The 16,154-nt window shown below is 37.7% G+C and overlaps 1 protein-coding gene across 1 annotated transcript; it reads right to left on the reverse strand.

Moving 5' to 3' along the window:
* Window positions 1-536: 536 nt before the first annotated feature.
* LOC134641414 (uncharacterized) lies at window positions 537-3,238 on the reverse strand. Its single transcript, XM_063493831.1, has 5 exons — window positions 2,942-3,238; window positions 2,269-2,372; window positions 1,922-2,077; window positions 975-1,067; window positions 537-842 (listed from the first exon to the last, which is right to left on the reverse strand). Exons 2-5 carry the CDS (start codon window positions 2,323-2,325, stop codon window positions 537-539), a joined length of 612 nt encoding a protein of 203 aa, XP_063349901.1. The 5' UTR covers window positions 2,326-2,372; window positions 2,942-3,238.
* Window positions 3,239-16,154: the final 12,916 nt, after the last annotated feature.

The following is a 16,154-nucleotide window of genomic DNA, read 5'->3' on the forward strand; positions in this document are numbered from 1 at the left end:
AAGGGTTCGAGAACCTTAAAGTTCAGCGTCCTCTATAGTTAGGTGCAGGCTGTTTCTTTTTTTTTTTTGTAAACCTGTCCCGTTTGGTTCTTTTGCCATCAGAATTATTGTCTAAAGGCGAAGAAAGATGCCCAACGGATTTACTTTACCAAATGGACCATCCCAGCCTTGCCGTAATGGTCCATTTGATTTACCTTTTATTGTTTATTTTATTTTATTTTTTTTTTTTTACTGCTAGATACGGGACAGGGGAAAAGAAAATGGAGAAAGAAAGAGGGGGGAAAAAACAAAACAAACAAAAAAAAAAAAAAACAGCGGAGAAGAGGGACGGGGATAAAGGGCAAAAAACAAAAACCAACAAAATAAGCAGACAAAAAATACATATATCGATCACCTGGATCACCTGTTGAGAAAGAAAAAAGAAAACAAGCAGAAGAAAACAAGAGTAATAGAATAAACAACATCACAATGATATATGGGAATATAACACTACATACTTAATATTAAACATTATTAAACATTAGGTGCAGGCTGTTTCACTCAAGCAGTTTGTTTTTCAGAACCTGCACCTTCATGGGTCGGTTGTTCCCATCCAACTCCAGCAGCACCTTCTGAAGAAATTCAAATGTGTATTTCAGGTGCTTTGGGTAGCTCAGATTTAGACTGTAGATTAGCCCAAGCAGGAGCGCACACCTCTTTGCCACATCACTAAGAGCTTGCAGCACAGTGCATCCTTCTATGATGACACCAATGTCCTCAGGTGTATCTGCAGAGTTTGCTCCTTCATGTCTGACAACATAGACTCCCAAAGTCAGCTGCTCCGTTTCTTCAAGATCCACATCCTTTAAATAAAAATAAAAGAAAAAGATAAATTAATTACGTACATATACATATGGACAAGTAAGTCCACTTTCCATTTCCAATCCCAAATTAAAAAAAGGAAAATAACTGATCGTTTTCCTTTTTTAACTTACCAAGAATTCCTTGAACAGGTCATCTGGCTTTTCATTTAAGTAGACACAGACAGCTTTCAGAATGCATTCCCGTCGAACATCAACGCTGGGATTCTGGTGGAGATAAGAACTCAATATGAGGGAAGTTTCCTATTTTGGTTCCTTTCAACCTCTTTACAAAACAAAGTCAAAAATATTAACACATAATGCAGATAAGTGATTAAGCAATGTTTCATAACTCACATCAGTGACGTACAGTGAGGTTCATGATTGGTAAGGCACTGACTCCTCTGAGTCAGATCAACAAATATATGGACCCAAAAATCGAAGCTTTTCAATTTTGACATTACGTGAAAGCTTTCATTTTTGCTTTAATCAATTCTAGATTGTTCAACAATATATTTAATAATTGTGCCCCTAAAAATATTAAATTTAAATAGAAGATTAGAACTGAGCAATACGGACTTAAAATCCTATCATGACATTCTGTGGATAACAATAAGTCTGTGAAGGTTCTCAGTCATCCAGGTCATCGTAGTCTAAGGAGCTTGGAAAGAAAAGTGAAGCTTCTTCAGTGAAGAAGCTTCTCGGATGAGAGATGAAACGTCTTCAAGCAACTTAAAGAAGTCCAGACGCTTTTCTTTCCAAGTTTCTTAACAAAAAGAGTTACAATAAAAGATCATAATAGTATTTTTGCCTATAAATCTATCAATTTTGAGCATAAAAATATTGAAATCACACAGAAAGCAAATTTAAAATCTAGTGTACAAATTGAATTTCTCTTTTGTTAGTATTTTACTTCTCATTAAGGTGCCTCACTTGACTGCATGTCACTGATTCACATATATCTACAAAATATTCAAATATACACATATTCAGTTGTAAAAAATTCTGATTAATGACAGACAGAAGTTTAAGAAGCATTCAAATAATTTCAGAGCTCAATCAAGGTCAACTAAAATACATACCCCATCCATGGCTGCCATGATTAAGTTGATATTGCGTTTAGCTGTTCCCCCCTTCTTTTTGAACACTCCAAGAAGGCTGTCAGCGTAGTGGTCCAGCTTGGCCATGAAAGTCGACAACAAAGGGACCATGGTGATGCAGGTGAACTCCGCAACAACCTGAAACATATTAAATATTACAACTAGAGAATATTCTCTATTAATTTTATTAGAGGCCACATGCAAGAATGTTACAACTTTCAGTCAAACATTTTGTATCTTTTAAAATTAATAATTTACAGTACTTTGTTCTTCTTCAAATACAGGTTCTTATGAAAATGACTTGCAATAACAAAGTTAGTTAGAATTACCTCAGTCTCTGAAAACAGGGCAGGCCATCTGTTGTTGACCTCTGCAATGAATGGCATGTCTTTGATGATTTCCTGTCTTCGGTAGCGATGATAACCAATGGAAACTGATACAAGGAGTTAAATGCATTAATATAACAGTATTACACATTATTCTGCACTTCAATAACAGATGAACGCATGTCTTATACTTTACAAATCAAAGTGTTAAGCGCTTAAATCCCTGCGTTTGACACTAAACCAGAAATCAACATGGAGTTGAATTCTTTTAAACAATGTAGCAACTTAATTGATGCACATTTCTAAAATACACTACACATTCGTTTCATTCTTCAAACTACAGGATCGCTGGCGCTCCCAGTGGTCATTACTGATGTCAGGGAGCAGGTGTGGTAGATGTTGGGAGTAATTTTAAAACTGTCGGTCTTAGTAGGCAAGTCTCACCTTAACAGGAATCGCAAAAGATTTTGGAAAATTACACCGAAGCAGGTTCAACAATATTTGTTAAATGTTTTCATACTTCTAACATATGAGAGAGGTATACAAGCTAGAGTGTTAAGAAATTTACCAGGCATCATTCTTTTTAAAAAAATGCAAAAGTATTCCAGAAAGTGTCAGATGTTTATCAGTTAGTATACATTAATCAAATTTGTCATCCTTAAATTGTTGTACTTACCAAATAATCCTCAGATGGCGATGGATTCTATCCAGGATGCTAAGCATATGCAAGTCTCAGTTGAAAATGGCGGATGATCAAACTTCCACACTGCACATGTGCAAACTCAGAAGTACGGAGAGCCTATTAGGACAATCCTCTTTAAATTAAAGTGCTCTTCAGTTTAAATGAACTTTTTACGTTGGATTTAATTTACTGCATTTTGTTGTATTGAAATATTATGTTGTTAATTAAATTCAAAACAACATACTTGTGTTTAAAGTTAAAAATCAATTGGTGGCATTAGTTTTAACATGAAACATTTACATAATGCTACCAACATCAGTGTGTCACTTCTTAGAGTGCATACACATGCACACACTAGTCACACATACTCACACATGATCTTATGTATAACAAGAGAAAAAGCAGAAAGTCCCAGAGGAAAGCCATTTAGGGGAGCCTAAATGACAGTTTAAAAGAATGTCAGCAACTTCACACTAATTCTTCTTTAAGATGTCCTCATATATATTATATTTTTCATTGTTTTTCAAAAACAAAATAAGAAAGTGGATTAAAATTTTGCTTCTTTCTTCTTTCTCCCGATGAAAAGAAACTATTGCAAACTTTGGTTTCATCGTGGTGTAATGCAAATGATCTTCTTTTTGCATTAATTCAACAGAATATTTATATCAGAGTTCGTAGGCGACAAAAAAAAGATGGCCATACATTGATATACATAATCTTATTTAATGCAGTGACATCACGGTTTTAATAGTGTCGGCACAGACAACAACACTCTGGCAGCTGTGAATACACATGCTGTCTTGCACCGTCACTGAAGGTGAACAAGCTAAAGCATACTTTTCTAAACATGCTGCTTATGCAATATTATGTTTGCTAAGGATTTTTGCTTCTTAATAAGCTTCTTTTTTGTTTTGCATTTGATTCATTGGAAGGCAACTGAGCTCCCCGGGCTACTATCTAATTAGCTGCAAAGCTGCAACCCATTAAACTGAAGTGAGATACTTTTCAATGCCATTAACTACAAGGACCATGAAAATACATCTGTATACTGAGACATGCATGTATACTGAGACATATTTATTTCTTTTTGTGATGTGAATTATTGATCTTGTAATGAAAAAACTAAACCCAAGTGACAGCAACCTGATTGATACAAGTGTAAGGGCAGAACATGCTCAATCTGAGCTTCTTCTCCTCTAATTTAGAAAACACAGACAGGACACAGGTCCTTGTTGTAAAAGAATTGTAATACTGTCAACGCTGACACTGATGATAACGTTACGACTGACGTTAACAGTGACAGGCCTGACGCTTTGGTAAGAACATTTTTGGGGGTTTTTACTGACAGCTGAACTATAAAACTGACAATTCTCACCCAGAAACCTCCTCCAGTAGATATCTGACATGAGGTGTTTTGGATTTGCATTTCATATTTTTAATGTATAACGTTGTACATTTAACAGTAACACAAATTAAGCACAAAGATTTTTAGCAGAGATGGGCTTTTGATGTTTTACTCAATATGTATTTAGACCCCTGTAGGACAATGTTGTTATTCTAGTGGCAGGTCAAAATGCAAAGACATGTCCACTGACAAGAGAAAGTCACCCTTCATGTCCATCATGACATAACACAGAATCGCGCTGTAAGCAAAAGCTATTTTGTCGACAAACACAGCATTATTTATTGTTTCCTTGCACTCAGTCATGGTAACATAAGACATAGCATCACACTAGACATGTTTTCACTCTCATTAAATCATTGAGGGTTACAGTTATTTGTTTGTTTTTTGTTTATTTGTTTTATTTAATAAAAAAAATGTTGTTCTTTCTCGTTTATGTTGCTGATCGTTTTGTGAAACTGTAATTTTCTATTAGTAAAAGAGATCAGAATTAGAGATATTCTGCCAGACTGATTATTAAATAGTTTCTGATCTTGTGTGGTTTTATTAGCAAACCTTCTTGTCCTGTTGCGTGACCCAGTTTGGATGAAACTTCACATCATCGGACAGATGATCTCACACTGACTCTGGAAAACTTTGGCAAGCTCATCACCCCTCCACCACCGTGCTTAACAGTTGGTGTGAGGCGTTTGTGCTCTCTGTTTTATGGCCAAACAGGTCAACTCGGTCCAAAGGACATGTTCCAGATGTCTTGTGGTTCTCCTGTCAATCCTTCCAAACAATGCATAACTCTATTCTTTTTCCAGTTGTACCTTTGCTAGCATATTAAGTGTTACAATCATAACATCGTTTTAGCACAACTTTACCACAACAGAATTGTTCTAACTCCTGAATACTTTGGACCAGTAAACAGTCAAAACATGTCCTTTTATACATGTGCTCACCCTTAATGATGATCAGTTACTCAAATGGATGTAATTAGCCGCACGAATCCTTAGCGCTTATCCTTCCAAAATCCTGTGTAAGCTAGAGTTTACTTTGTGTTCCCTACACTGTTTCAGCATTTTGGCTTGATATTTGTTATATAAATAATGAAATGGTGTAATGTCCAACTCAGGCACTTACCTAATTTTAAGACCTGGTAGGGACCAGATGACTTGTTATTATGACCTGGTAAATTCTTACAATTTAAAAATTGTGTACTTTCTTTTCCACATGAAACTAAGCGTTTCCATGTCTCTACCCCAAATACCTCCACTTCCTTATCTCCTGTTGCAAGGTGCTCATCAGAAAGTTTTTCTTATATTTGTATATATTTATATATTGAAGTCTTCGTTATAAAATGGATAAAATACCTACAGCTGCCACACACTGTAATTTACATAAGCCTGCTTCCTGCACGGAGCCTCTTCGGAGGTTGTAATTCAGCCCCACTGTTCTAGTGACTTTAAAAATGTCATTTGAAACTGATATTACTGTGATAATGGCGGGACTAACAGATGACACCTGAAGGCATTTTGTGACAACTGGATATGGAAGAAATCGAGTCCAGGCGAGTTTGTTTCTGCCTTTAGAGTGGTTAAACATGCTAGTCTGCACAATCTCAGTTGCTCATTTTCTTTTTCATTCAGGGAAGGAAATACATGGCAAGAGCAGGATACCCACTGTTTTATACTCTCTGATATATGGCTGAATTATACAAACCAATGAGGGAAAATATTACAGAGAAAAGTATGTTTTGGAGACAGGCTTTTATCAAACAGACATTTGTCAAATGTAAAATATGTATTTAGACCCATGTAGGACAATACAGTGTAGAGTTAGGTCAAAATACATGTGCACTGACAAGAGAAAGTTATCCTTCATGTGCATCATGACATGACCCAGAATCACACTGTAAGCAAAAGCTATTTTGTCGATAAACATGACATGCATTATTGTTTCCTTGACACAGTACATAGCATTAGAGAGCTTTCAGACTGTATTAACATACTGAGGGTTCGCAATGCTTCTTTTAGGAACCCCCACCACCACCACCGCAACCCCCGCCCCCACTCTCTCTCATCTACAGGTAGTTTCCCATTATAAAAAGAGGGAGGTGGTGATCACTCACAGAGGTCCTTTTCAAAAGGGCAAGCAGGTTTGGGCATAGGGCCCGCTAATCAAGGTCATCTCCTCTGCTTAGTACAGTACTTCCTCTCTGCAGTGATCAGGACTAAATAAAATAAGGTGTGTCAGATATGATCTCCCTCTGAATACCATGTGCAATGGTAGAATAAGCTACCGTAAAAACAAAGAACTGCTTGTCCAAGCTTAACATACGTGGCCATCACTCTTTCACATATGCTGAGGCCAACCAGAGACTGTAGTGTAAATAAAGGATGGGCATGGTCATCATGGCATTACCATTCTCTGGATTTGCATTTTAAACAAACATCTTTTGTTCGTTTGTATTTTTTTTTTTAAGTCAAAGGAGCACCTAAAATGTGATGCATTGCAAGAGGAGTTCTGTTTATCCACCATCACTCATACCATGCTGGAAAGTTGGACATTTTAACATGGGCTTCATTATTTCATTGCAGTGGTTTCCAGCTTGAATTTCACCCACTGCACCCTTGGTTTTACTTTACGGTCTGGCTAAGACCTTCAACAAAAAATATGTATTCCAGTTGTGATGCAGCACTGGAATAAAACAAAAGATAGACTGACCTTGACTTCTTCTTCACAAATGATAGCACCTTTTGTGGGGGTAGGCTGAAAACAAGCGGTTAACAGAAGTCAGCAAATAGGGTCAGTAGATGAGCTCCACAGCTTCTAATGACAGAATCATCCGTCACTGTCATTCGAAAGCTTGGGGAGAAAAAAACTTGAACCCCTCTCAAGTTAGCCCCAGATGGCAGAAGCTGGGCTTACAGTTCTGACAGAGTTTTGCTCTCGTGTGCATATAGGGCAAAAAAAAAAAAGACAGGAATATGGAAAATAATCTGCTGAAATCTCAGTTGCTCAAAAGTGGAAAGCTTACCACATTTCGGCATTACTAAATTTTCATTGTGTGCTTTCTGAGCAGTCTTGCGAATACTCGCTTTTTTAATGTGGCATCAGTTAAAGCTGGAAACAAAATGTGTTGTGACATTTGACTTTTTCACTTTCACACTTTAAAACAGCTGAAAACCCCGTTTGCAAAATAGACACACACCCTTTAACGTAACAGAGTGGTTTCTCCAAAGTACCTCTTTTACAGAAGTCAGCGGATTGGTTTGTGAATATCATTTAGACAGAAGGGCGGATTTAAGGCATTATGAAACACTCCACTTCTGGTTGTATTTTTACATTGTTTTGTATGGTCATTAGTCAAACAGACAGGGAGAGGAGAAAGAGAGAATTGACCTCTTGATATCGTGGGTGGGCATTACCGCGTTGAGAGGTGGTTGACAGGTAACAAAGGCTTCAGTTCACTCCAAAAAAGTCTATTGAATGTCGAAAAAGAGACATCACATTCTTATGTAAGTGCATATTACGAGACAAATCCCCATAAGCATAACGGGCAGTGCAATTATAGATAGCAAGTCTGAGAGTGGTTTAGAGAGAAACACAGAGAGAGAAAAGTTGAAAAAAAAAACTGAAAAGCTAACAACATTTGCACAGATGCAGACTTTTATTTATCTGTATATAATAATAACAGTAATATCAGACACCACATGACACATCCCATGAGCAGTATCCTCAAACCATTCGTCTTGATTTACAGTCAACAAGGACTGATGACTGAAATGCTCCCATGTGTCTGCAAACAATTTTATTCAATAACAGATACTCTTAGTGTGCCATAAAAGAACAAGAAACATAAATAACTATCTCTGCCGTGTAGTGCTGGTATCGTCACATCCAAAACATAGTCATTATGTGTACAGTTATATTGCAGAGGTATTCAGTGGTAAAGAAAAAAAAAAAAAAAATATATATATATATATATACATACATATATATATATTAGGGAGTGGGGAGGGAAGAAAGGTGGATAATCCCTAAAAATGTCTGATCTTTTAAAATAGCTACTCTGCTGTCAAATCTGATGAGCTATAATGAGGTCCTGTATAAAACTAGATATGATAAATTATGAGTGCAAATCAAACCGTGAGTTCCCATCACTGTCTTTGTCCATTTTTCTTTTTTACCAAGTGAGGTAACGTCCGTCCCACGACGTGTCAGGTGTTCTGCAGCAGATCTAGTGAGAAATTTTTACTATGGAGGTGTCGGGTCTATACGCTGAAAGCCTGGGGTGGACTTTAAACTCTGAATATTCTGGGTATGTCTTAGATCTTTAAATGTCTGGTTTTATTGCCAGTTTATCGCTGCAGGCGAAAGTTTAAAAGTTTTCTGCACTTCTGAACAGCCATTCATTTTTTCATTCATTGATCCTCTTTAGTTTTGAATGGGTAACAGTGTTACCCATTCAGACACACTCATCCTTTGTTTGGTTGCTTCATGTGAGAGATTTTTGTGTTTCTATTTTCTCTGTGCTCTTCTCACTCATTTGAAGAGGCTAGTTCCAGAAGAAAAGGTCACCCATTTCTTTTTACTAGCAGGAGTTGACTCAACAGTTGACTGGGGTTCACGAAAGAATGCTAATACTACACAGTGTGGGCACATGGCACTTGATGATTAATAGCTGGTACAAATTAGAGATTCGCCAGAACCACTTTTCTTAAGATAAAATATGGCCATGCAGCACATGTGAGGCTCTGTCTGTGAGGCTTTTGCATTAGAAATTTGCCAACAAGTAATACAGTTTTTTTTAATTGGTTTGGCGCAGTTTTCACAACCAATTGGTACATTTTCAAAACTCTTCGTACTTATATCACAACAGATCATCAAAAGTGCACCTTTTTCAAACATTTCAGCATATTTCCAATTGTGTTAGTACAATACACATAATGACAAAATATCCTTTTCACTACACAAAATAAGTGTTTCATCTAAATAAATGTTTCGTTCACAGTTACTGCCTTTCATAATGTTATCACTATAAAATTTTTGATTTGCATCTCTTATCATTCAGTTTAATACATTTGTCTGTCATTCAATTCAACTGATCTTAATGTTTAATCAATGAATCATTCATTATGTCCATGGATTTTCAACTTGACTGATTGTTGTCTGGTCATTTGTAAGTTACACATTGCTGCAAGAGCTTTCAATCTAGAAATACTAATTGCTAATTGTTTCCCCCTGATGATCACAATTAGTTAACATATAAGTAGAACTGTGTTTGAGACTTTGCACTGTTCAAATATGGAGCAGGGTAGACTCGTAGGGAGAGGAAACCTTCATCGAAGAGGTGGTGGTGCTCCTCGACAGAGAGGTGGGCACAGACAAAGAGAAAGAGGTAGTGGTCCTCCTCGACAGAGAGGTGGTCTTCAGAGAAATGTAGGCAGAAGACAACGCACCATCATCTCTAATGAAGTCCGGGCCATCATTGTTGACCATGTGGTTAACAGAGGCTTTACCATGGCTGAGGCTGCCAGGTTGGTACAGCCTAATTTACAAAGGTCAACTGTCAGCTCTATCATCCAAACTTTTCGCCAAGAAAACCGGTATGTCTGCTATAGCAACTTCACTTCTAAAAAATAGTACCCTATTGTATAGATGAACAACATGTAATTGTCAGTTTACAGTAATGTGATTGGTAATACTTCAGTATTGACAGTATATGATTGTCCTCAGAATTAACAGGAGACAACCTGGTGGTGGTCGCCCACGTGTTTTGACTGACCAGCAGGAGTTGGCTGTGGTGGAAATGGTCAGGGCAAGGAATGACATACAGCTGTCTGAAATCAAACAGGCTATTGAGAACAGCAATGACACCTTTGCCAATGTGCCATCAATTAGCCTTCCAACGATTGCCCGGCTTTTGAAGAAGCACCAGGTTTCCATGAAACAAATTTACTTGGTTCCTTTTGAGAGGAACAATGTCCGGGTGAAACAACTGCGTTCAGAATATATTCAGGTACAACACTAAACTGGCATGCAATTACTGTAACAGTACTGACAACTATTAGTTGTAAAAAAAAACAAAAAACTAAATTATCATTTTAGAGGGTGATGGAGCTGGACGCTGCTGTGAATCATCACAAGTATATTTTCGTTGATGAGGCCGGTTTCAATCTGGCAAAAACTAGACGCAGAGGACGTAACCTTATTGGACAAAGGGCTACCATCCAAGTCCCTGGACAACGTGGGGGAAACATCTCAATGTGTGCAGCTATATCTGAAGATGGTGTGGTAGGCTGTAGACCAGTTCTAGGGTCATACAACACTGAACACCTGATAGTTTTTTTTTTTAAATGAACTGGAGCAGGCCTGTCAGGGAGAAGACATCGTCTATGTTGTTGTGTGGGACAATGTCAGCTTCCACCATGCACAGCTGGTTCAGGAATGGTTTCAAACACATCCTCGCTTCATGACCCTCTATCTTCCACCATATTCCCCTTTCCCTTAACCCAATTGAGGAATTCTTCTCTACATGGAGGTGGAAGGTGTATGATCGCCATCCCCATGAGCATGTCTCCCTTCTTCAAGCCATGTGTGAAGCTTGTGGTGATATAACTGCTGAGCAATGTCAAGCCTGGATTCATCATGCCAGGAGATTTTTCCCACGGTGCCTGAACAACGAAGACATCCACTGTGATGTTGATGAAAATTTATGGCCCAATGTTAATGACCGGCTTGATTAAATGTGTAAAAGTGATAAGAATAAAATAAAAATATATTTTGCTTATGTAAATGACTTGGTTTTTTTCTCCCTTTTTCATGTGTGTGTGTGTGTGTGTGTGTGTGTGTGTGTGTGTATATATATATATATAATTTTTTTTTATGTCTGAACATAAGTGTAAGTGCTGTGTACAGTTTTACAGTTCAGTTACACTCATTCGTCACCAAGGACAATTTGAATCGCTTACCTTGTATTATTTGCTCCTGAATGAAATGATTGGTAAAAGTACTAATCTGAAAAAAGAGCTTACTGTTTTGTTTGGGTGATTAAAGCAAATGTTCTCAAAATATATCACAGTGATCATGTGTTCTGATACAATGATTACGTGGAATGTAAATATGTGCAAATTCAATGAAATCATGACATCAGATTTGAAAGAATGACTAGTGGTGTTACAAATGTGATCAAATGTGAGTTTTGTACTGCACTGTAAAATGTAATATTGTGTTTAATTTAAAATATTAAATAGGCTGAACTCAATTTTTATCAATTTGTTATTAGAACTCAATTTAAATAAGTTACCAGTACTTTTTATGCAAAAACGCTGATAAACTCAATTTATTTGAGTTGTCTTAACTTAGAAAAACGAAGTAAGCTGGAAGTTTTGCTTCTCAGTGCGGAAGGATGAAAGAGGTGTTTTGAAAATGCCACGTGACTACCGTCCTCCTCCCTCTCGGATCAGTCCGCATGTTCACGGTGCCAGCATTTGTTATGGAATATGTTGAGTAAACCTGGAGAAGCGTCAGCTCAAGATATTATTGTTGTCATTGCTGTGGATCTTTACCTGATCCACTGACTTGGTGAGTAAATGTTTACTCTTATTCAAACTGATTTGTGGCTTGTCTTAGTTTAGCACCAGGTTTAAAATCTTGCTAGCTAGTTAGTGTTAGCCTAGCGTTGCTGCTGCCGCTGGGCTCATGTTACTTAAAAATTAACACCACAGCCTTAAAAACCTTACATAAAACTATGTCGGTGAAATTTTCTGTTGATCGTTTGAAATAAATAAGTGAGATAAGAGCCCAGACAAAATTCTTTGGGAGGTGCAGCCATTAGGGGTGGGATAGGTGTGGGGGGTGGATAACAGAGCTCTCCGAAAACGTGGAAGCACTTTTGCAAATATGTGATATTTTGATAAATTAAGTAGATATTTGAGCATTACATAGCTACATTCTCGACTGAAAATATCTTAAAAGGTTATTTTGTGACCCGGAAAGGGTAGTCTGGGGAAAAGGAGGATCGCATTTGTCGGCCACGGTTGTCGGAGGCTGTGTCCCAATTCAGGGTATGCACGCTTGAAGTACGCACACTACGCGTACTATGGACAGTGCGTACTATAAGTACGGGAAGTGCGGAAGTGAGAGGCTTGTGAAATGGGACGGTCTAGCCCTCGTCGCGCTGTTCAGGTTGCCTAGCAACCATGATACTAACCGCGAGAAACGTGTCATACAGCTTTGTTTGACAGAAATGAAGGAGAAAAAAATGTTCTGTTGGTCCTTCATTTTTGTCATGACATCACTTTGATTAGTTGAGTATCTGAGGCTGAGACCACGGGACTGTAAAACATGATTGTTGGGCTTCATTTCTGTACTGAACAGTCATTTCAATATTAGTTAGTAAATAACAATCAGCTAATGTTGTTCATGAGACTAAAATCATCTCACTGTGGTAATGTAAATATAATATGGCCAATTATGATATATATATATATATATATATATATATATATATATATATATATAGAAGTAAAGGCTTTAAAACCAAGTTTACGCTGAAAGTACAAACATCACTAATGTCACATAACTTTACCGACATGTGGCCAACAGTAATGTTTTAATGTTCTTCATTATTAAACATTCGCACATAAATAAGTGACATAATATTCAGTACTTACTTTTGCCAGTTCACTCTTCGGCCGCTCCCTTCTGCCGTATTTTGCGGCAAAATTATCCACACCCACCGCTGCGCTATGAATTGTGGGATATATGGGACCACGAAGCGTGCACCGGACCACGCTTGATATTTGGGGAAATCGACGGCGCATTTGGAGTACGCATTTGAAGTACACTTCGAATTGGGACAGCCGTCGTCGCGTGGCGGTGACGTATTCGCACTTGAAATGCGTACTTCAAGTGTGCATACCCTGAACTGGGACACAGCCGGAGCCTGTGCGTACTTAAGCGCGGCAATGGCGGAGGAGCGCGGCTAAAAAATTTATTACTTTTTCTGGGTCACAAAATAAACTTTTAAGATATTTTCAGGCGAGAATGTAGCTGTGTAAACTTCAAATATCTGCTCGATTTATCAAGACATCACATATTTCCAAAAATGCTCCGACGTTTTTGGAGACGTCTATATTTTTTCATGCTTTGTGGCTGCTTTAGAACATCTGTGGCATCTATTAATGTCAAATCTAGCCTTTATTTAACAACATAAGCGAACTCTATGTTACAATGATTGCACAGCCATTAAGGATCAAATCAATGTTCTGTTTTTTTCTCCCTCTGCTTGCTTCTTACTGTCTTTGAGGCTCGGGACCAGCACTCCTGTTGTTGGACAGAAAGATATGGAGGACCACAAGAGCCACGCGCATCGAAATAAAAAATTCTGTGCTTAATTTTAATAAACTGATTTTTAAAATGCTTTTCAGTCTTCATTTCAAAAACCTTTTTCGAATTCCACTTTAATAAAAACATTTTCGAATTGCACTTTAATAAACTGCATTTCAAAAAACATTTTCGAATTGCACTTTAATAAACTGCATTTCAAAAACCTTTTTCGAATTGCACTTTAATAAAGTGCATTTCAAAAAACATTTTCGAATTGCACTTTAATAAACTGCATTTCAAAAACCTTTTTTGAATTGCACTTTTAATAAACTGTATTTCAGGTGCTGGTTTTCCAGTGTGTGCATCTAATGGCCTAAAGCTGACTCAGAGCCGTAACACCATCCATGGCTGCAGTATGGAACAGGTGTGGGTGTGTCCTCATCTCCCAGAGGAGTGCAAATCGTCATCAAACAGCCCTACAGACACAAAAACGTGAAAATATAAACAACCAGACTATCAGCAGTGATTTAACTACTTTAAGACCTCTGTGAAAATCATTTACAGTATATATCACAGAATTTAAGGCCTTTATAATCACAGAGCACACAGAGAAAAGTACTAAACAATCAGTTTCAGCTTTTGTTTCTCATGATGTATATTGTATTAATAATTAAATTTCATTATCTGTATCTTTACAACATGTGCCACACAGGTGTAGATACTGTAGGTTCAGTGAATGCTGAAATTGCACTGATTAGAATATACTGGACATTCAAAGCTAAGATTCAGCGCACTGTGTTAGAGGCTGGGATTTGATGAATTCATCATATATACAACCTTTGATCATCATTTATGTCCAGTTGAGAATGAATCTGTGCACTCACATATTAAATGAACTGAAATCAGTAGTGTGATCTCCAGTCTTGATATAAGGAATGAGAGAACTGACAGCTGTTATTTTAATCAGCCTGTCACAGTTGTTTTAACTCTAAGTATCACAAAGTAATGTGGTAACATCTGGACTGACGAGTTTACTGTCAGCATTTTAATCGCTAGTTTAAAGGCTGTAGGTTACAGCCATTGCTCTAACACTATATAAATGTAAGAGGCCTCAGTGCTGGTTCTAATAGTATGAGCTGCTTCCAGCTTTATTTGTGAAGAGCACAGCAGCTTACAAAACACGTAGCTAGCTCATATAGCTGCGACGTAAAACTTTCATACGCTAAAATGACCTTAAAATAACGGAGCTACGTGTGGTGATGCTAGCGTTAGCCATGTTAGCACGTTACCTTCAACAGGTGGTCAGACTGTGAAAACAGGCACTCAGTCAGATGTTGCGCTCTCCGTTTCGCTGCAGGGTCCCTTCATTCTTCACATATCCGTGTCGAGCCGAGTGTAAATCCCGAGGCTGAACGGCCTTTGTACAAGCACACACGCTTCTTAGCATGGCGAAACTATGAGCTAGAAAAAACAAAGAGATGTAATTATTCTGAAAATAGGTTTAGGCCTACCACAAGTTTATTTTGTACTTACATTACTTATATAATCAAAATAAAATATTTGTTGTTCTGTCACAACTGCAGTCTCTAATTTAAACAACACATTTGTTTTTCATTCCAACACAGGAGCTGGAATGTTGTATTATTTTAAGGATGCTTGTTTCCAGTCCAGGCATTACTGCCTGAATGACTGTCATGGACCGAGGTGATCCAAATGTAGGTGCAGAAGAAAGTCTTTAACTTCCCTTAAGTACAGTGGCAGTGGATGTGGGTTGGAGATGCAATGAGCTTGAACCTGCAGGCGACCATCTTCACTGACCACACCATCTGTGACGGAGGACTCATCTCTCCTGTTGTCCTGCAAGCAAACAATCATATTTTTTGGAACATGAACTTAATTGCTTTCTTAAAACATTTTTTTCTGCATTTGGTATAAAACAGACTCCAATTTAGACAATCTCAGGCTCCCTCCCCACCAGAGAGCTGACATTCAATGTCCCAAATTGTCAGTCTGGATAGCCCTGACCACCACGCAACACACAATAATGTCATGAAAGCATCATTTTAAAAAGGGCTATGCAAACATGGCCAATAACTTTCATTCTAATGATGTGCAAAATGATTTTGGGCACAAAACAAATTTTGCTGTTAGAAAACTTGCAGACTTCACTACATACAGTGTAGACCCTCTAAACTAAGTTTGGGGGATGTGATCTTTCAAGAAATGCAGACCAAACTGTTGTTGTTTGTTTACTTACACAGCATGTCTTGTAGAATTAACTGGAGTCACATCTCAAGTCTAATAACAGAAGACAGGAAAAGATCAGTAAAGAAACAACTTCCCCAAACCAAAGCACAAACAAAACAATAAGTAAAACAGGCTGATCTAAAGTATGATTAAAGTTCAGCCTGATTAATATAAATGTCACTGACAGTTGCTAATATATTGGAAAACCGAAATACTTACCACTGAGTTGATGTCTTTCTA

The sequence above is a fragment of the Pelmatolapia mariae genome, linkage group LG14, assembly GCF_036321145.2.
Source record: "Pelmatolapia mariae isolate MD_Pm_ZW linkage group LG14, Pm_UMD_F_2, whole genome shotgun sequence".
Classification (NCBI taxonomy): Eukaryota; Metazoa; Chordata; class Actinopteri; order Cichliformes; family Cichlidae; genus Pelmatolapia; species Pelmatolapia mariae.

What these genes read in the sequence shown, in the direction of transcription:
- LOC134641414 (XM_063493831.1), bottom strand. Translation starts at nt 2,325, where the DNA reads ATGCCATTCATTGCAGAGGTCAACAACAGATGGCCTGCCCTGTTTTCA. An exon ending in CCCTGTTTTCAGAGACTGAG is followed by an intron (nt 2,078 to 2,268) that starts GTAATTCTAACT and finishes AATATGTTTCAG; the next exon opens with GTTGTTGCGGAGTTCACCTG. An exon ending in ACCTGTTCAAGGAATTCTTG is followed by an intron (nt 843 to 974) that starts GTAAGTTAAAAA and finishes TTTTATTTAAAG; the next exon opens with GATGTGGATCTTGAAGAAAC.